The sequence below is a fragment of the Podarcis filfolensis genome (assembly GCF_964270895.1).
Source record: "Podarcis filfolensis genome assembly, chromosome: 3".
In the NCBI taxonomy this organism is placed as follows: Eukaryota; Metazoa; Chordata; class Lepidosauria; order Squamata; family Lacertidae; genus Podarcis; species Podarcis filfolensis.
This window is the reverse complement of record NC_139606.1, coordinates 45,550,107-45,563,713: the sequence shown is the minus strand read 5'-3', so window position 1 is coordinate 45,563,713 and position 13,607 is coordinate 45,550,107. Positions and strand designations below refer to the sequence as shown.

Here is a 13,607-nt window from a genome sequence, read left to right as displayed (position 1 = left end):
TAAGGGACACATTCTCAGAGGCATTAGAAAGATCACCAGCGACACTGAATATACAATAGGTGTCTAAATGACATTTTTACCTTTGCTAATCTAACCCCAGAGTGCTTTCACATGCTGCATTCGAAAGCAGATTAAAATGACCAAACTCGTCACTTGAAAGGGCCAAGGGAGCTATTTACATAGGGTTCCCTTGAGATGGCTGCCCAGTGCATTTCAGTGATTGCTGATCCAGTCTAGGATCCTGGATGCAAAATGTGCTATGTGCTAATAACAGTGCAATGTTCTTTTTAAACCATGGGCACTCTAGGTTATTGCCACTCAAATCAAAGTTGCATTTCTGCCCACAAAAAAAGAGAGAAGGGGAAAGATCTTTTACTCTACCTTAGTCTTGTATGTGACAAAAAGCACTCCTTTTCAGATTCAAGAAATGGCTTCTGTTTAGGTGACACAAATATATAACTCCATCTCTGTATCTTTGACTCCATCTTTGTCACACAGCAAATGGCAAAGATTTGTTTTCTACTTCCCCAGAGGTCAGGGAAAGTTCTAATGGATTTCAGCTACAGAAGGGTAGATTTCAGTGAAGGTGCTTATTAATTTTAAGAGCAGTTCGACAATGGAACCAATTACATTTGGCTGTTCCTTTCTGGAAGTCTTCAAGCAAAGTCAGCTATTTGTTGGTGATGTTATAGGAGGTGAGATGAGGTCCCCTACAAAGCGCTCTATGACTCTCTATGGCAGGCACAGGCAAACTCGGCCCTCCAGATGTTTTGGGACTACAACTCCCATCACCCCTAGCTAACAGGACCAGTGCTCAGGGATGGGAATTGTAGTCCCAAAACATCTGGAGGGCCGAGTTTGTCTGTGCCTACGCCTGCTCTATGGCAACTGTATGTTGGCATCGGAACTAGTTCTAACTGGGAGCGGGGCACACACTCCAAAGGTTAAGTTAAATTAACTTCCACAGCTTCTGTATTTTCTAATTCTAATTCTAATCTACAGCAACACACCAGCAACAACCAATACTTTTTTCATTTATTTTTTTTGCAACAGCAACAACAAACAAACAAACACCAAAATGAATAGATCTTTTCATGTTTGAACCATTTTAGCTTCCCATCTCTTCTCTTTTTCTGCCTCTTTTTGGAGGTAGTAGCCATTTTGTGTTAGGATGCACCTCTAGCACTCGCCATTTTCTGACTGGTGCTCTCAGCTTCTTTTCCAAATTCCAAATGTGCCCCTCGGCCCAAAAAGATTGGCGACTGCTGCATTAAATTTATATATTGTTGCTTAATTTTAGGGCAAATTGCTGCAGTAGAAGAAACCTTTTGTTAAACAAGTAGTAAAAAGTGATATACCACCACAAATATTTAGAATACAAGTGTCTCTTCCCTTTGGCTGTGATTTCTGAACACACGTATGTGTACGCATTTGACCGAGGTAGGACTTTGGGGCAGGTGGAACAGAGGGAGAGCGAGTAGTAATCATACCCAAGGAATACCCACAGTGGTATCCATTGACTTACAGGATATTATTGTGAAACGGGTTCCTAGAAAACGCCTGTGATTGTTACAGCTGATCTAGTGTATGCACCACAGCCACTATTCTATGACTTCCATTTTGGAGCCATGTTTGTCTGTGACTGACAACTTTCAGTATCCGTGACACTGAATAAATACAGAATGTTAGTTTGATTGCATTACTATTTGTGTTCAGCAATACAAATTTGAATTTATGCCGGTTCAGATCTCCTATCTCATTATTTTAGACATGCTTTTTCTGTGATTCACTTGCAGTTTGCTGGGCTTACATAAATTATTTGCTCCCAGATGCACTTTTATATGCTTTTATAGCATTGCCTGAGTTTGTTTTACAATTGATTTAACAACTTAAATGATCATAAAATTTGCAGGCTTCAGTGAGAAGTGGATTTTCTGTTAAAGGTGAAGAGGGTAAGTTCCCAATTGGTTTTCTGCTCCTTCTCAAAAGTACCATGGAGAAAGTATGGGCAGGTAGAGAGTATGGGCAGCACATCCTTTACAATTTGTGGTATAAGCTTACCATATTTGTGGTCCTCTGTACCAGTCAGTTCCATGGGTTGGGGTGGGGGGACAACGATGGACGGACATAAATTACTATAAACACTGATATTCACTACATTGTGGACAGCCAATGCTGAAAAAGGACTCCGTATGAGATGAAGGCATGTGTGTCTATAAAGCTGCTTGCATACGCATTTATTGGTTTTGACCTATAAAGTTATAAACAACTTACCTGCTCACTTACAACCCTGCTCCATCGCTGTGATTGCCTGTTGAAGCCCTCTTGGTCATGCTGCAACCTATGGATGTTTTTTAACAGCAGCTAGGGAGAGGACTTTTTCTATGGTAATGCCTTCTCCAAGGAATCACCTGCCCTCTGAGCTTAGGCAAGTTCTAGCATTAGTGGCATTTCAGCACTTATTTAAAAATGTATTTATGTTTCCATGCTTTTGTGGTGCTTACTTCCAGTGAGTTGTTGTGATATAATCCTGCCCTAGATTATTAGCAGCATTTTATTTCTTTGTAAGTTTGATGTTTTAATTGAATATCTGTTGTATTAACTTTCAACTATGTGTGAAAGGCTGTTATAAATATGTTTCAATAAATAAAATTTTGCACACACACACACACACACACACACACGATTGGAAATTTGCATATTTATAGATGCAAAAGAATGGCTAACATTGTTGATGTTTTGCTTTTATTTTTTACTAGATTTACATCTCTAAAAATAATTGTTTCATTGTATTTATGTAGTACATGCTGTTGAAGAATATTTTATAAGTGTCACTGCATAGCCTTCTATATAGAACTACCTGAGACACTAATTGAGAGACCACACAAGGGGCTTTGGGCTGGAACAGTCAGTGCATTTCTCATAGCCTGATAAGCTCAGCTATGGCAGAAAACAATGGTTTTGTCATTTGGCTGTTTTGATAGATTTGGCTAAAAGTGAATCAAATATATATATAGGCTTAGTGCTATTTTTGAGACAGCATGGTGGACCTTTACTTCAGTTAACAGCAAAGATAACTATGGTTCAGTTAGCTGTGGTTTAGATAGAGCCTCTACCCCAGGAAAAAACTCACAACACAAAAACAATGATCATATGTAACATGACCGTAATATGATGGGAACAATTATAACTATCTGATTGGGGGAAATGAAGGGTGATTTCTTCCATACTGACACAAGATGCTCCCTATTACAGCAGCAGTGTACTCTAAAAAGTGTACTCTAAAAGTCCAGTCCTGTCCCCCACGGATGTACTGAGGGAAGGGTATGGTACTGTTGATCATTAGGCAAAAGATTCCTGCATTCCAAGGGGTTGGACTGGATGATCCTTAGTATCCCTTGCAATTCTATTATTTTATGATTATACATAATAGTTTGATACATTTTTTCCTAACTGCAGAAAGGCCTTATTTTGGTAGTCCTTATGGAAACTGGAATTATTATGTAGCTGAGAGGAGATAGGTTTTTCTAATGTAGTGTGTAAGTTCAGCTGATCTTAGAAACCACTTATGCTTTTAACCACTACCTTTTGCTGGGAGTGAAGTGTGGGACCTTTTCACAATATGAAAGAGGAGTAAAAGTGCATTTTGAGAACATTTTAACACGGTACGTTTTCACATGCCTGAAGCCATATATCCCTTTAAAACGCACGTGTGTGTTTTTTTAAAATGGTATCTGTTTGTTTCATTATCTTTTAGCCTGTGGCCGTGGATTCTACAAGTCATCTTCGCAAGATCTGCAGTGCTCCCGCTGTCCTATGCACAGTTTCTCAGACAGGGAAGGATCTTCGCGATGTGATTGTGAGGACAGCTATTACAGAGCACCTACTGATCCACCATATGTTGCATGCACAAGTGAGTTATTCATGTAGATAATCACAAAGAATGTTATCTTGCCAGCCCCAGGCGCATCTATTTGTTAAGATGGGCTCTCTCTTTCTCTCTGGTGCACAGTATTGGCCTTTAGTCTATCCGAGTTAGAAGTGTTTGAAACTGAAAGTTCTGGCTGAGCAGCAAAGTGGGCAAAGTAAACAGAGTAGGAACTACATAAATCTAATTTCCCTGTTGCTCCCAACATAACCCAGAGAACACACTATGCAAATATATGTAATATTGTGACGAGGATGAAAATATGGTTCTCCTACATATATTTGCATTGTCATATAAGCCTAATGTGTTACTGCGCCAAATGAGTGACATGTGAAATGAAAAGGAACCTGTGTAGATAAGGAGTCTGGTTGAAATGTAATGGGATCTGACTTGGCATTCCACCTGCAAGTAGACTTACTGGTGATTCAAGGAACGAATTTGTGCAGTTTGCCCAAAGACAAAACCACCCAAATAAAGCTGTAAATTGCATCAAAACCGGGTAAAGAGGATCTAAATGTATTCTGTTTAATGCATTTTAAAAGGACACAAGAATTCAACTGGAGGCATTTTGTATGAGTCAGCTTCAGAGGTGCATTAACTTATCCCTTTAATTGCGCAGAAGAAAAGCTGCTAAAGCTAGGTGTAGTAAATACACAGAAAACGGCTATCCTGTTTCCTTAATGGAAAATAAATAAAGCTTCTTGTCAAGTGAGTTCAAGCAGGCTTTTTGGTAGCTTGTAGTAAATATAATGAAAAGTTTATGTTCTGGCAATCTTTTGCCTAGGTAATTAAAACATGAGCTAAATTCCCCCCTGCTGGTTTCTGTTTTAACTCCTCCCTCCCATTTGTTTTTGTGTGTTTTGTGTTCAATAAAGGACCTCCATCTGCACCACAGAACCTTATTTTCAATATTAACCAAACTACTGTGAGTTTGGAATGGAGCCCTCCTGCTGATAACGGAGGAAGAAACGACGTGACCTACAGGGTATTGTGCAAGAGGTGCAGCTGGGAGCAGGGCGAATGTGTTCCCTGTGGGAGCAATGTTGGATATATGCCCCAGCAAACTGGATTAGCAGACAACTATGTCACCGTCTTGGACCTGTTAGCTCATGCTAACTACACTTTTGAAGTTGAAGCTGTGAATGGCGTTTCTGATTTAAGCCGCTCCCAGAGGCTTTTTGCAGCTGTTACTGTTACCACTGGTCAAGCAGGTAAGTAAACAAACTCTTTAAGCGCATGCAGCAGGGGTTGTTGCACACTATATTTGTCAGCAGCTAAAGCGAGGCACATATTGTGCATGCCTGTAGTAAGCCCCTACAAGGCCCGCCTCCTTTTTCTGCTAGTTTAACATTGTTTTGATTCTAGTGGCACATGTGGCCTTTAGGATGGAGCAAATGGGGCTATTTGTGGCCTAATTGCAGAGTGTCACAAGATTGTCGGTGCTAACCACTATCCTGTTGCAAGGAGTAAGACTGGACTGTAATGCCAGTCAAAGATGACAACTCCTCTGTTGTGCCGGAACTGACTCTCTTGCCTGATCTTGACATTTGTTGCTGTGGGCTACCTTGCATAGGATCAGGCTGTTAGCTGTTTACATTATAAGGGTATGAAGTCAAGCACTTCCAGACCCATTGATTTCAATGAATGCATTAAGGATGTGTTTAAACTTTCTTCAGTGGGTGGTTTGTTGGTTCAGCATGTTGGTTTGTTAGTGCCTAATAAATTTAACTTACTTTCTTAATGCAATAAGAAACATAAAAAATCATTTGTATTGATAAAATGGGTTTCTGTGTGTGCATTGGCTTCTTTGTAGCAATACCCTAGTATTTTCAAACTCTTAAAAGGGAAGTTCCAACCTGTTTATATTTCATTCTGAAACAGTTTAAATCCTCTGCCGGAATCTGAGTTAAGGATAATGCCTTTGGTATTCACATCCTTCCCCCAAGATTATCCTTCCAGCTTAATACTTCCAGATATTTGATGATGAGATCCAGTGAGAATGTGACAATTATTCTTTGTTTCTTATATTTATGATAATCTGACAGGTGAAATGTCAGGAATAATAAAATCAAACTAGCATATCACCCAAGGGGCAAAATGTGTTTTAGTGATCTTTGCATGTCAAAATAGGAAGTCTCCTATTCAGGAATGTAAAATGATGAATTGCTTGTTGATAAAAATGATGTTCTAGCAGGTCTGTGCTGCATTTTGCCTTGTGTTGATGGTAGAAATAGGGGTAGACTAACGGCAACAGGCCAGCTGAGTTTTAAGCAAAAATAATAATAATAAATTAAGGGATGCGGGTGGCGCTGTGGGTAAAACTGCAGTGTCTAGGACTTGCCAATCATATGGTCGGCGGTTCGAATCCCTGCGGTGGGGTGAGCTCCCGTCGTTCGGTCCCAGCTCCTGCCCACCTAGCAGTTCGAAAGCACCCTTAAGTGCAAGTAGATAAATAGGTACCGATTTATAGCGGGAAGCTAAACGGCGTTTCCGTGAGCTGCGCTGGTGCAGGCTCGCCAGAACAGCGTTGTCACACTGGCCACGTGACCCGGAAGTGTCCTCGGACGGTGCCGGCTCCTGGCCTCTAGAGTGAGATGAGCGCACAACCCTAGAGTCGGACACGACTGGCCTTCGGGCAGGGGTACCTTTACCTTTTAATAATAAAAAATAAGTATTTTCAATATTCTGGGGTTCAGATGAATAACTCTGGAGCAGGGAAATTAGTGAATGTCTAAAAGTTGCTTCTTGAATACACATGGCTAAGGCACATGGACAACAGGCCCAGTATACTTCCTACTGCATGAGCAGGACAAGTATCTGCATTGGGTTCTGCTTGGCTCTCTTCATTCCATCCCTTTCTTCCTCACCCCTTGCTCAGGTGCATGTGACTTTCAGCATGCCAGATATTGTAAGTATTAAGTGATCCAGATATAGACACATCTGGGCCTCTCCACCCTAAGGACACATGAATAGGACATGGATTTTGTCCGTGTTTTCAATACTTTTTATATTTTTATATCACATTCTATAGATAATTGCAATGAGTATTTTAGTTAAAATATTTTAGTGAAAATATTTATTATGCTAAAAAAACATTTTCCATCCACGTATTCATTATATTTATGTTATTTTTCTCATTTAAGAGCACAGGACAGTATTTTGTAAAGGGACAATTCACGTGGCAGCAGTAATCTTATTTCATGGAATTGTCAACAATTTGGAGATACTAATTTTTCATGCCTCCTCTTCCAGACACCTCCTAGGGTTCTTGGTCATTTTCTTCAATTTCAACTAAATTAATTTTATAAATAGTTTTAAGTATGCTTTTCCTTGTTTTTCTTTTTAATATCAGGGCATCATCCATCCAAATGAGGAGCAGCATGTATCATGCCTGAAGCTTATAGATTCGGATTGTGGGAGGTGGGAGGTTCTGAAAGCTCCTTGCAGTGCTTTTCCTGTTTCTTAAAACATGATTTCTCAGTTTGTTGGTATGGAGAGGAGAGCTCTGACTTGGGCTGAGAGCAGGACTGTCTGTGCATTGCAGTGCCTTAGGGGTGTCTAAAGCATGTTGCTGTCCTATTCTGCTATGGCATCCTGCTGACTGCTATGGGGAATGTAATCCTCATAGCATTATTTAATCCAGAGATGCAGCTAGACAGTCTCTGGATTTGCTGGACCAAGTAACAATTACTGGGTGAGGCACAAGGCATGGAAAAGTACAGCTTTCAGAAGGAAACATGAAAGGTTCAAACTCCCCTATCTTACTGTGAATTTACACAGTTACCTAGGATCAAGTTCCATTAAACTCAGTGTATGCCTTCACCTACTGAAAAGACAGGAAGAAATATTATTGTTGTTATTCGACAACAGTTTACACATATTTTAATCCATTAACATGCTTCAGAGAGTAGTGTTATTGTGTAAAAAAAGAAGGCTAAGCTTCAAGTATTAATTTGTTTAATGACTTTCACAGAATCAAATGCAGGACCCAGAATAGTTGTGTATATTTGCAAAAACCCTTTCCTTATGGAACTGCCAGGCTCAGCCACATCTGTGATGTGAAAGAACCCACTAGTGTCTTGGCAAACAAAACTGCTAAAGATCAGCTTCAAACAGCCTTTTTCTTTTCCATTCTTCCACCAGTATGGCTGTGGCTAATGCTAGCCTCTAAGTTTATAAATCTTCTAAAATGTGTAGAGCATTTAATGCTCCAATTCCTTTTCCAAGGATTATGAATAAGCCTTGATCTACAGAAAAGAAGTGATGATTTTTGTTGGTAAGAAAATGATTTCACATAAAAGAAAGAAATTGGTTATGATACTGAATATGCTTTCTAAATCTCCTTCCTGTAATTAAAGTTTCTACAGAGCGCTACAAATTGTCCAATATCTCAATATTCACTTTTATAAAATTATTCTTAAGTTGCCTGTTGGTCCCAAAATGTCATCCAAAATGACTTACAATTGAAAAACTTTAACATAAGAACTTTAAAACAGTATCATGACAAACCAATTAAGAACAAGAGGAGAAAACACATTTTAAAACAGAAAGTGATTAATCACATTTAAAATTGGGCAAAAGCCTTGCAGAATGGAAAAAAGGGTTTCACTTACCCGCTAAAGCTAAATAAAGATGAAGCAAGTTTGATGTTCGCAGGAAGGGTGTTCATTCCACTAAAGAAAAGGCCTTGTCCCATGTTTCCATCCATGTTACCTCCTTTGGTGAGGATATACAGCAGAAACTTTCTTAAACTACGGGCAGGTTCATAAAGGAAGACACAGCTTTTCAAATACCCTGGCTCTGTAGTGTTTAAAGCTTTATAGGTAAGAACCAGAAATTTGAATTGTACCCAGAAACAAATTGGAAGCCAGTGCAATTTGTATAAGACTGGTGCAATATAGTAGTGTCAGCAAAGCACGCAGAACAAAGAAAATTGGCCGTGACATTTTGCACAAGGTTCAGTTTCCAAATATTCTTCAGGCCGTTGCAGTGTACATTTTTAAGTGGAAAGTGATTAAGGGATAGCTCACTATGTACAGATCCGCTTTTTCCAGGAAGAGGCACATCTGTCCTCCTCTAAGCTGGGCAAAGTTGGAACTGACCACAACAGCCATGGAACCTTCCAGGAGCAATGCTGGGCCTAAAAGAAACCCCCACATTGTGAACCTAATCAGACTGTACCTCCAGTCCCAGATTAGGATGTCTGACAAGCAGCACCTCTTCCTTATCTGTTAAGCCTCAGCTTGTTAGGCCCACCCAACCCATCACAGCCTCTAAGTTACATTTCAGTAGTCCAACAGTCCTTTTGGTGTCAACTGAAAAAGACAGAGCTGGGTAGCATTGACATAATGATGTGGCTCAATCCCAAAACACTGGATGACCTGCCCCAGTGACTTCATGCAGATCTTTAAAGTGTTAGGGGATAAAATAGAGCCCTGAGGAAACCCATAGGTAAGAGACCAAGCAATGGTCCTCTACTTTCTGAGCGACAGAGTTGTCAAATCCCATACTGGTGAAAAGCCCCAGAAGTTGATGGTATCAAATTATTATTATTGTCATCATCGATTTATTAATCAGATTCTGAACAACTGCCTCAAGGTGGTGTACACATAAGGTAATTAAAAACAACCAAAAACACATAAACAGCAAATACATTTAAAGCAAGACTAAAATCCTAAAAAAAAGTAGGCACTCATGGTTAAGACCCATTTATCCAACTGAGAAATCCTGCCAGAACAAAAATATCTTAAATTGTTTCTGGGAAGTTGTGGTTGGTGGGCTGCTGCTATATCTTCATAGGAACGCTGTTCCACATAGCAGGGGCAGCCACACTAAAAGCTAAGCTCTGAGAAACTCTCCCACAGACTACAACAATTCACTGAGTGTGTAAGTGATTTGGTGGTCTCTCATATAGCATAATCCTGAGTTTTATAGTGCCTTGTATGTTTATATGAACACCTTGAATTTGGCCCAGTAGCAGATCAGTAACCAGTGAAAATCCAATAAGCAAGGTGCTATGTGCTGCCTGTAGTTTGCCCCCACAAGCAAGCTAGCTACTGCGTTCAGAACTAGCTGCTGCTTCCAGACCAGCACATTGCCGTAATCACACCCTGTCACTGAGAGAACTAACAAATGCTTAACCAACAGGGATATACTCCCTCTGTATAGTTAGTTCCTGAGATATGTCCTCCATCAAGATGACAAAGGCTACTGCTCATTGGAACATATCCAAATAATTCGCTTAATCCAATAAAGCCTGGATATTTATTTTTGAGTTGAAATTATTAATATGGAGATGGCATCAACAGCACAATCCTATGCACTGTTACTCAGAAAGAAGTCCCACTATGTTCAGTGATGCATACTCCAGGCAAGTGTGCATAGGATTGCAGTAAAAGATGACACATTTTGTTTTGTAGTCATCATTTGCACTGAACATAACTCAAACGTTAGAGCTTACAGTGTAGTTTAGAGCTGCTTATTTGCTTTCATTTTCTATTTGCTGAGAATTCCGGTGTCTAGATCCAGGTTCTCTGGTCACAACTACAACCATTGTGTTTTTTATTCAGATATCATGCTATAACAGAGATAGAAGAAACTTGAGCTTTTCAACTATGCTTCCCTCCCCCCTCCAGCTTCTCATTCTGGTTTGATAGTGGTAACAAACCATAGTTTGTCAATTGAAACATCACATTAAGCCATAGTTAAGCTTACTGAAACATGGTGTAGCTTGATGACTGAATTGAGTCCTTTTTTTCTTTCTCTGTAAATTGCCACCACTTTAATTAAATGGTTGGCGAATAGATGGACAGCACTCAATGGCTTATATAAATCCATGCTGTCAATGCCTTAGACTGCCATATGGTGAAAAGTATTTGAGTTCTCAACAAATTAAGCTAATCAAAAGGACTGCATTATGCAGCAGTTCCTTGGCGTGTACCTTGATATCTGGAGACAGCATGGTATATTAAATAAGAATTAGATTTGATAGGGGTTGGGAATTTATTTATTTTACTACTTGTTTAGCTTAATTATTGTGCCACAGGAAACTTTCTTTTCATACATTACAGGAAATAGATAGAAGTAACAATGTAGGGCTTGGTGGGAGAGGCGAAATAGCCTAGGCTTCATATACTGCAAAACTGCAGACACAATAGCACAGAATATGCAAGTTACCTACCATATTTCTTCTTGGGTCTTGTTCCACAAAATAAAAGCTAGGCAAAATGCTATACCTTTAAAGCACATTTGAAGCACATCTTCCCCTGTAAAAGAATTTTGTTTACAAACAGTGTTATAATTCACAACAACCCTTAACAAGCCAGAATATTTTTGGGAGGCGGGGGGGGGGGTGGAGGAAGAGAAATGTACTTCAATTGTTCTTTACAGGAATAGTATGACAGCTTGTTCACAGCCACAGGTGAGCAAGGGTGGTCTCAGCGGAAGAGCTGTTGTTTGTCTGCATTTTGCATCTTCCATTCTGCCCATGGCCAAGGTGGTCTGTATGAAAGGCAAGCCATACTTTAAACAGTGTGAATGGATGGCAATTGTTCATTCTTTGCCACTCATTTGTTCTCATGAATTAGGGTTTTTAAAGATTTTCGCTCAGCCCAGTGTTTGTGAGAACAACCTTTTTTTTGTGCAGGGAACAGACCCTTAGAAAATTATAATCGTTTTTTATTTCTACATTTTTTCTCATTTCCCATTTTTCCCACCTGTATTATCAAATACTGAGCGTTTCTACTAAGCATTTTGTTATATAAATGCATTCTATCACAGTTTTTTTCTTAAAAAAATACAATATTTTTTCCCTTTAAAAAACATTATTAAGACCCAAAGAATAAAAATTGTTTTATTGTGTAACACAAAGCAGTTTTGTCCTATAATTGGTAGCCTCTACAGTTCAGAGAACAGGAAATATTTTAGGAAAATGATTGATAACTATAATTGAGTATAAAAAAAGGCTTGGAACACAACAGAAAGAGTCTTGCTTCTGTTCCTTTATTTGAAAAAAAAAAGTTTACTATGGAGCGAAGAAAATGTTTAACCTTTATAGCTGCGTAAACTGGAATTCATGTAGTTCTTATTTGTGGCTATGATTCATGCAAAAATGGTTATTTTATGTAGTCAGATTTGTGAGTGTATAGGAATAAGGGATGCGGGTGGCACCTAGGGCTTGCCGATCAGAAGGTCGGAGGTTCGAATCCCCGCGACGGGGTGAGCTCCCGTTGCTCGGTCCCTGCTTCTGCCAACCTAGCAGTTTGAAAGCATGCCCAAAAGTGCAAGTAGATAAATAGGTACCGCTCCGGTGGGAAGGTAAACGGCGTTTCTGTACACTGCTCTGGTTCGCCAGAAGCATCTTGGTCATGCTCCCCACATAACCCGGAAGCTGTACGCCAGCTCCCTCGGCCAATAAAGCAAGATGAGTGCTGCAACCCCAGAGTCGTCCGCTACTGGACTTAACGGTTAGGGGTTCCTTTACCTTAGGAATAGTATAGTATAGATGTGAGAATGCTTGTGATCTATGCACTTGCTGCTGTTCCATCACATTAGGTGGACACATTCAATAACCTAGCACTCACCATGCAACAAAGTTGTCCCCCGCCCCCCAAAAAATTATTTTTTCAGCTTTTTGTTCTAGTGCATTCACTCTTGGAGGCTGCATTCACAAAATGCAAATCATTATGTAAAGATAACACCAACTTAATTGAGAAAAGAAGTGGGAGGGGCCATAGAATATGTACAACTCATTACTCCTCTTTTGTTCTGTCTTACCCCCGAGGAGAAAAAATGTCAAAAAGGGAAAAGAGATGCCAAATCAGCTGGGAATTGGCGGGCAGGTGGCAGATGATTAAGATCAAATTATTTGTCATATTGGAATAATATGGAAGGAGGTGTATGTAACAAGATAATTGACACAGCAGGGCTCAGGCTTCATGATATTATTTTGTGTTGTGATATAATTAAAGTTGAAATTGGGATGTAACATGCAAGGGTTTCAGCAAAAGGTCACACCAATATTGCTCATTTATTAGGAATCTTTTCTCCAGAATTTGAAAGACTGCATCCAGGAGCACAAATTATAAATATTATTTATTTGTTACTTTAAGCCCACCCAAGAGAAACGTCGCACCTTGCTTCTAAAAATTTAGGCTAGGTTTGTATACTCAGTGTTCTTAAATACCCAATGACAGGAAACCGGCAATTGGTTGGTTGGCAACCAAAAACCAACAAGCTGGACTGGAAGGTGCTGTTGTTCTCATGTTCTGCTTGTAGGATTCTCATAAGTGTCTGTCTGGCTACTATAAGAACAGAATCCTAGACTCATAAGCCTTTGGCCTGATTTGAGCTGAGCTCTTAATATGCATATTCATGATTGGTCACAGTGATATAACAAGGTCAATGGTTGACATCACATGTCTGCAAACACTGTAGGTAGAGGGGAACTTGCATCCAGCAGTGACGTCTCACCGTCTCTGCTTTTGCTGCATACATTATATGCAACCACTGAACAGATGACTGTACCTCTGAAATGGAGTGTTCATAATAACCATCAGTTTATTTGTATGCTGCTTTTCCATGGGAAACAATGCTTGAAGCCACTCACAGCAACACCAGAAATAAGATACATTTCAAGATAATTCACGAACAATGACAAAACACACTATTTGAACAAATA

At 39.7% G+C, this 13,607-nt stretch overlaps 1 protein-coding gene across 2 annotated transcripts in view; it reads left to right on the top strand.

The window, feature by feature from the left end:
* EPHA7 (EPH receptor A7) overlaps positions 1-13,607 on the top strand; it is a 163,374-nt gene that overhangs the window by 54,628 nt on the left and 95,139 nt on the right. For both annotated transcript variants that reach the window (XM_083608273.1, XM_083608274.1), the window contains exons 4-5: positions 3,758-3,913; positions 4,804-5,139. In XM_083608273.1, coding sequence (XP_083464399.1) covers positions 3,758-3,913; positions 4,804-5,139 — 492 coding nt within the window. The remainder of the gene's footprint in view (positions 1-3,757; positions 3,914-4,803; positions 5,140-13,607) is intronic.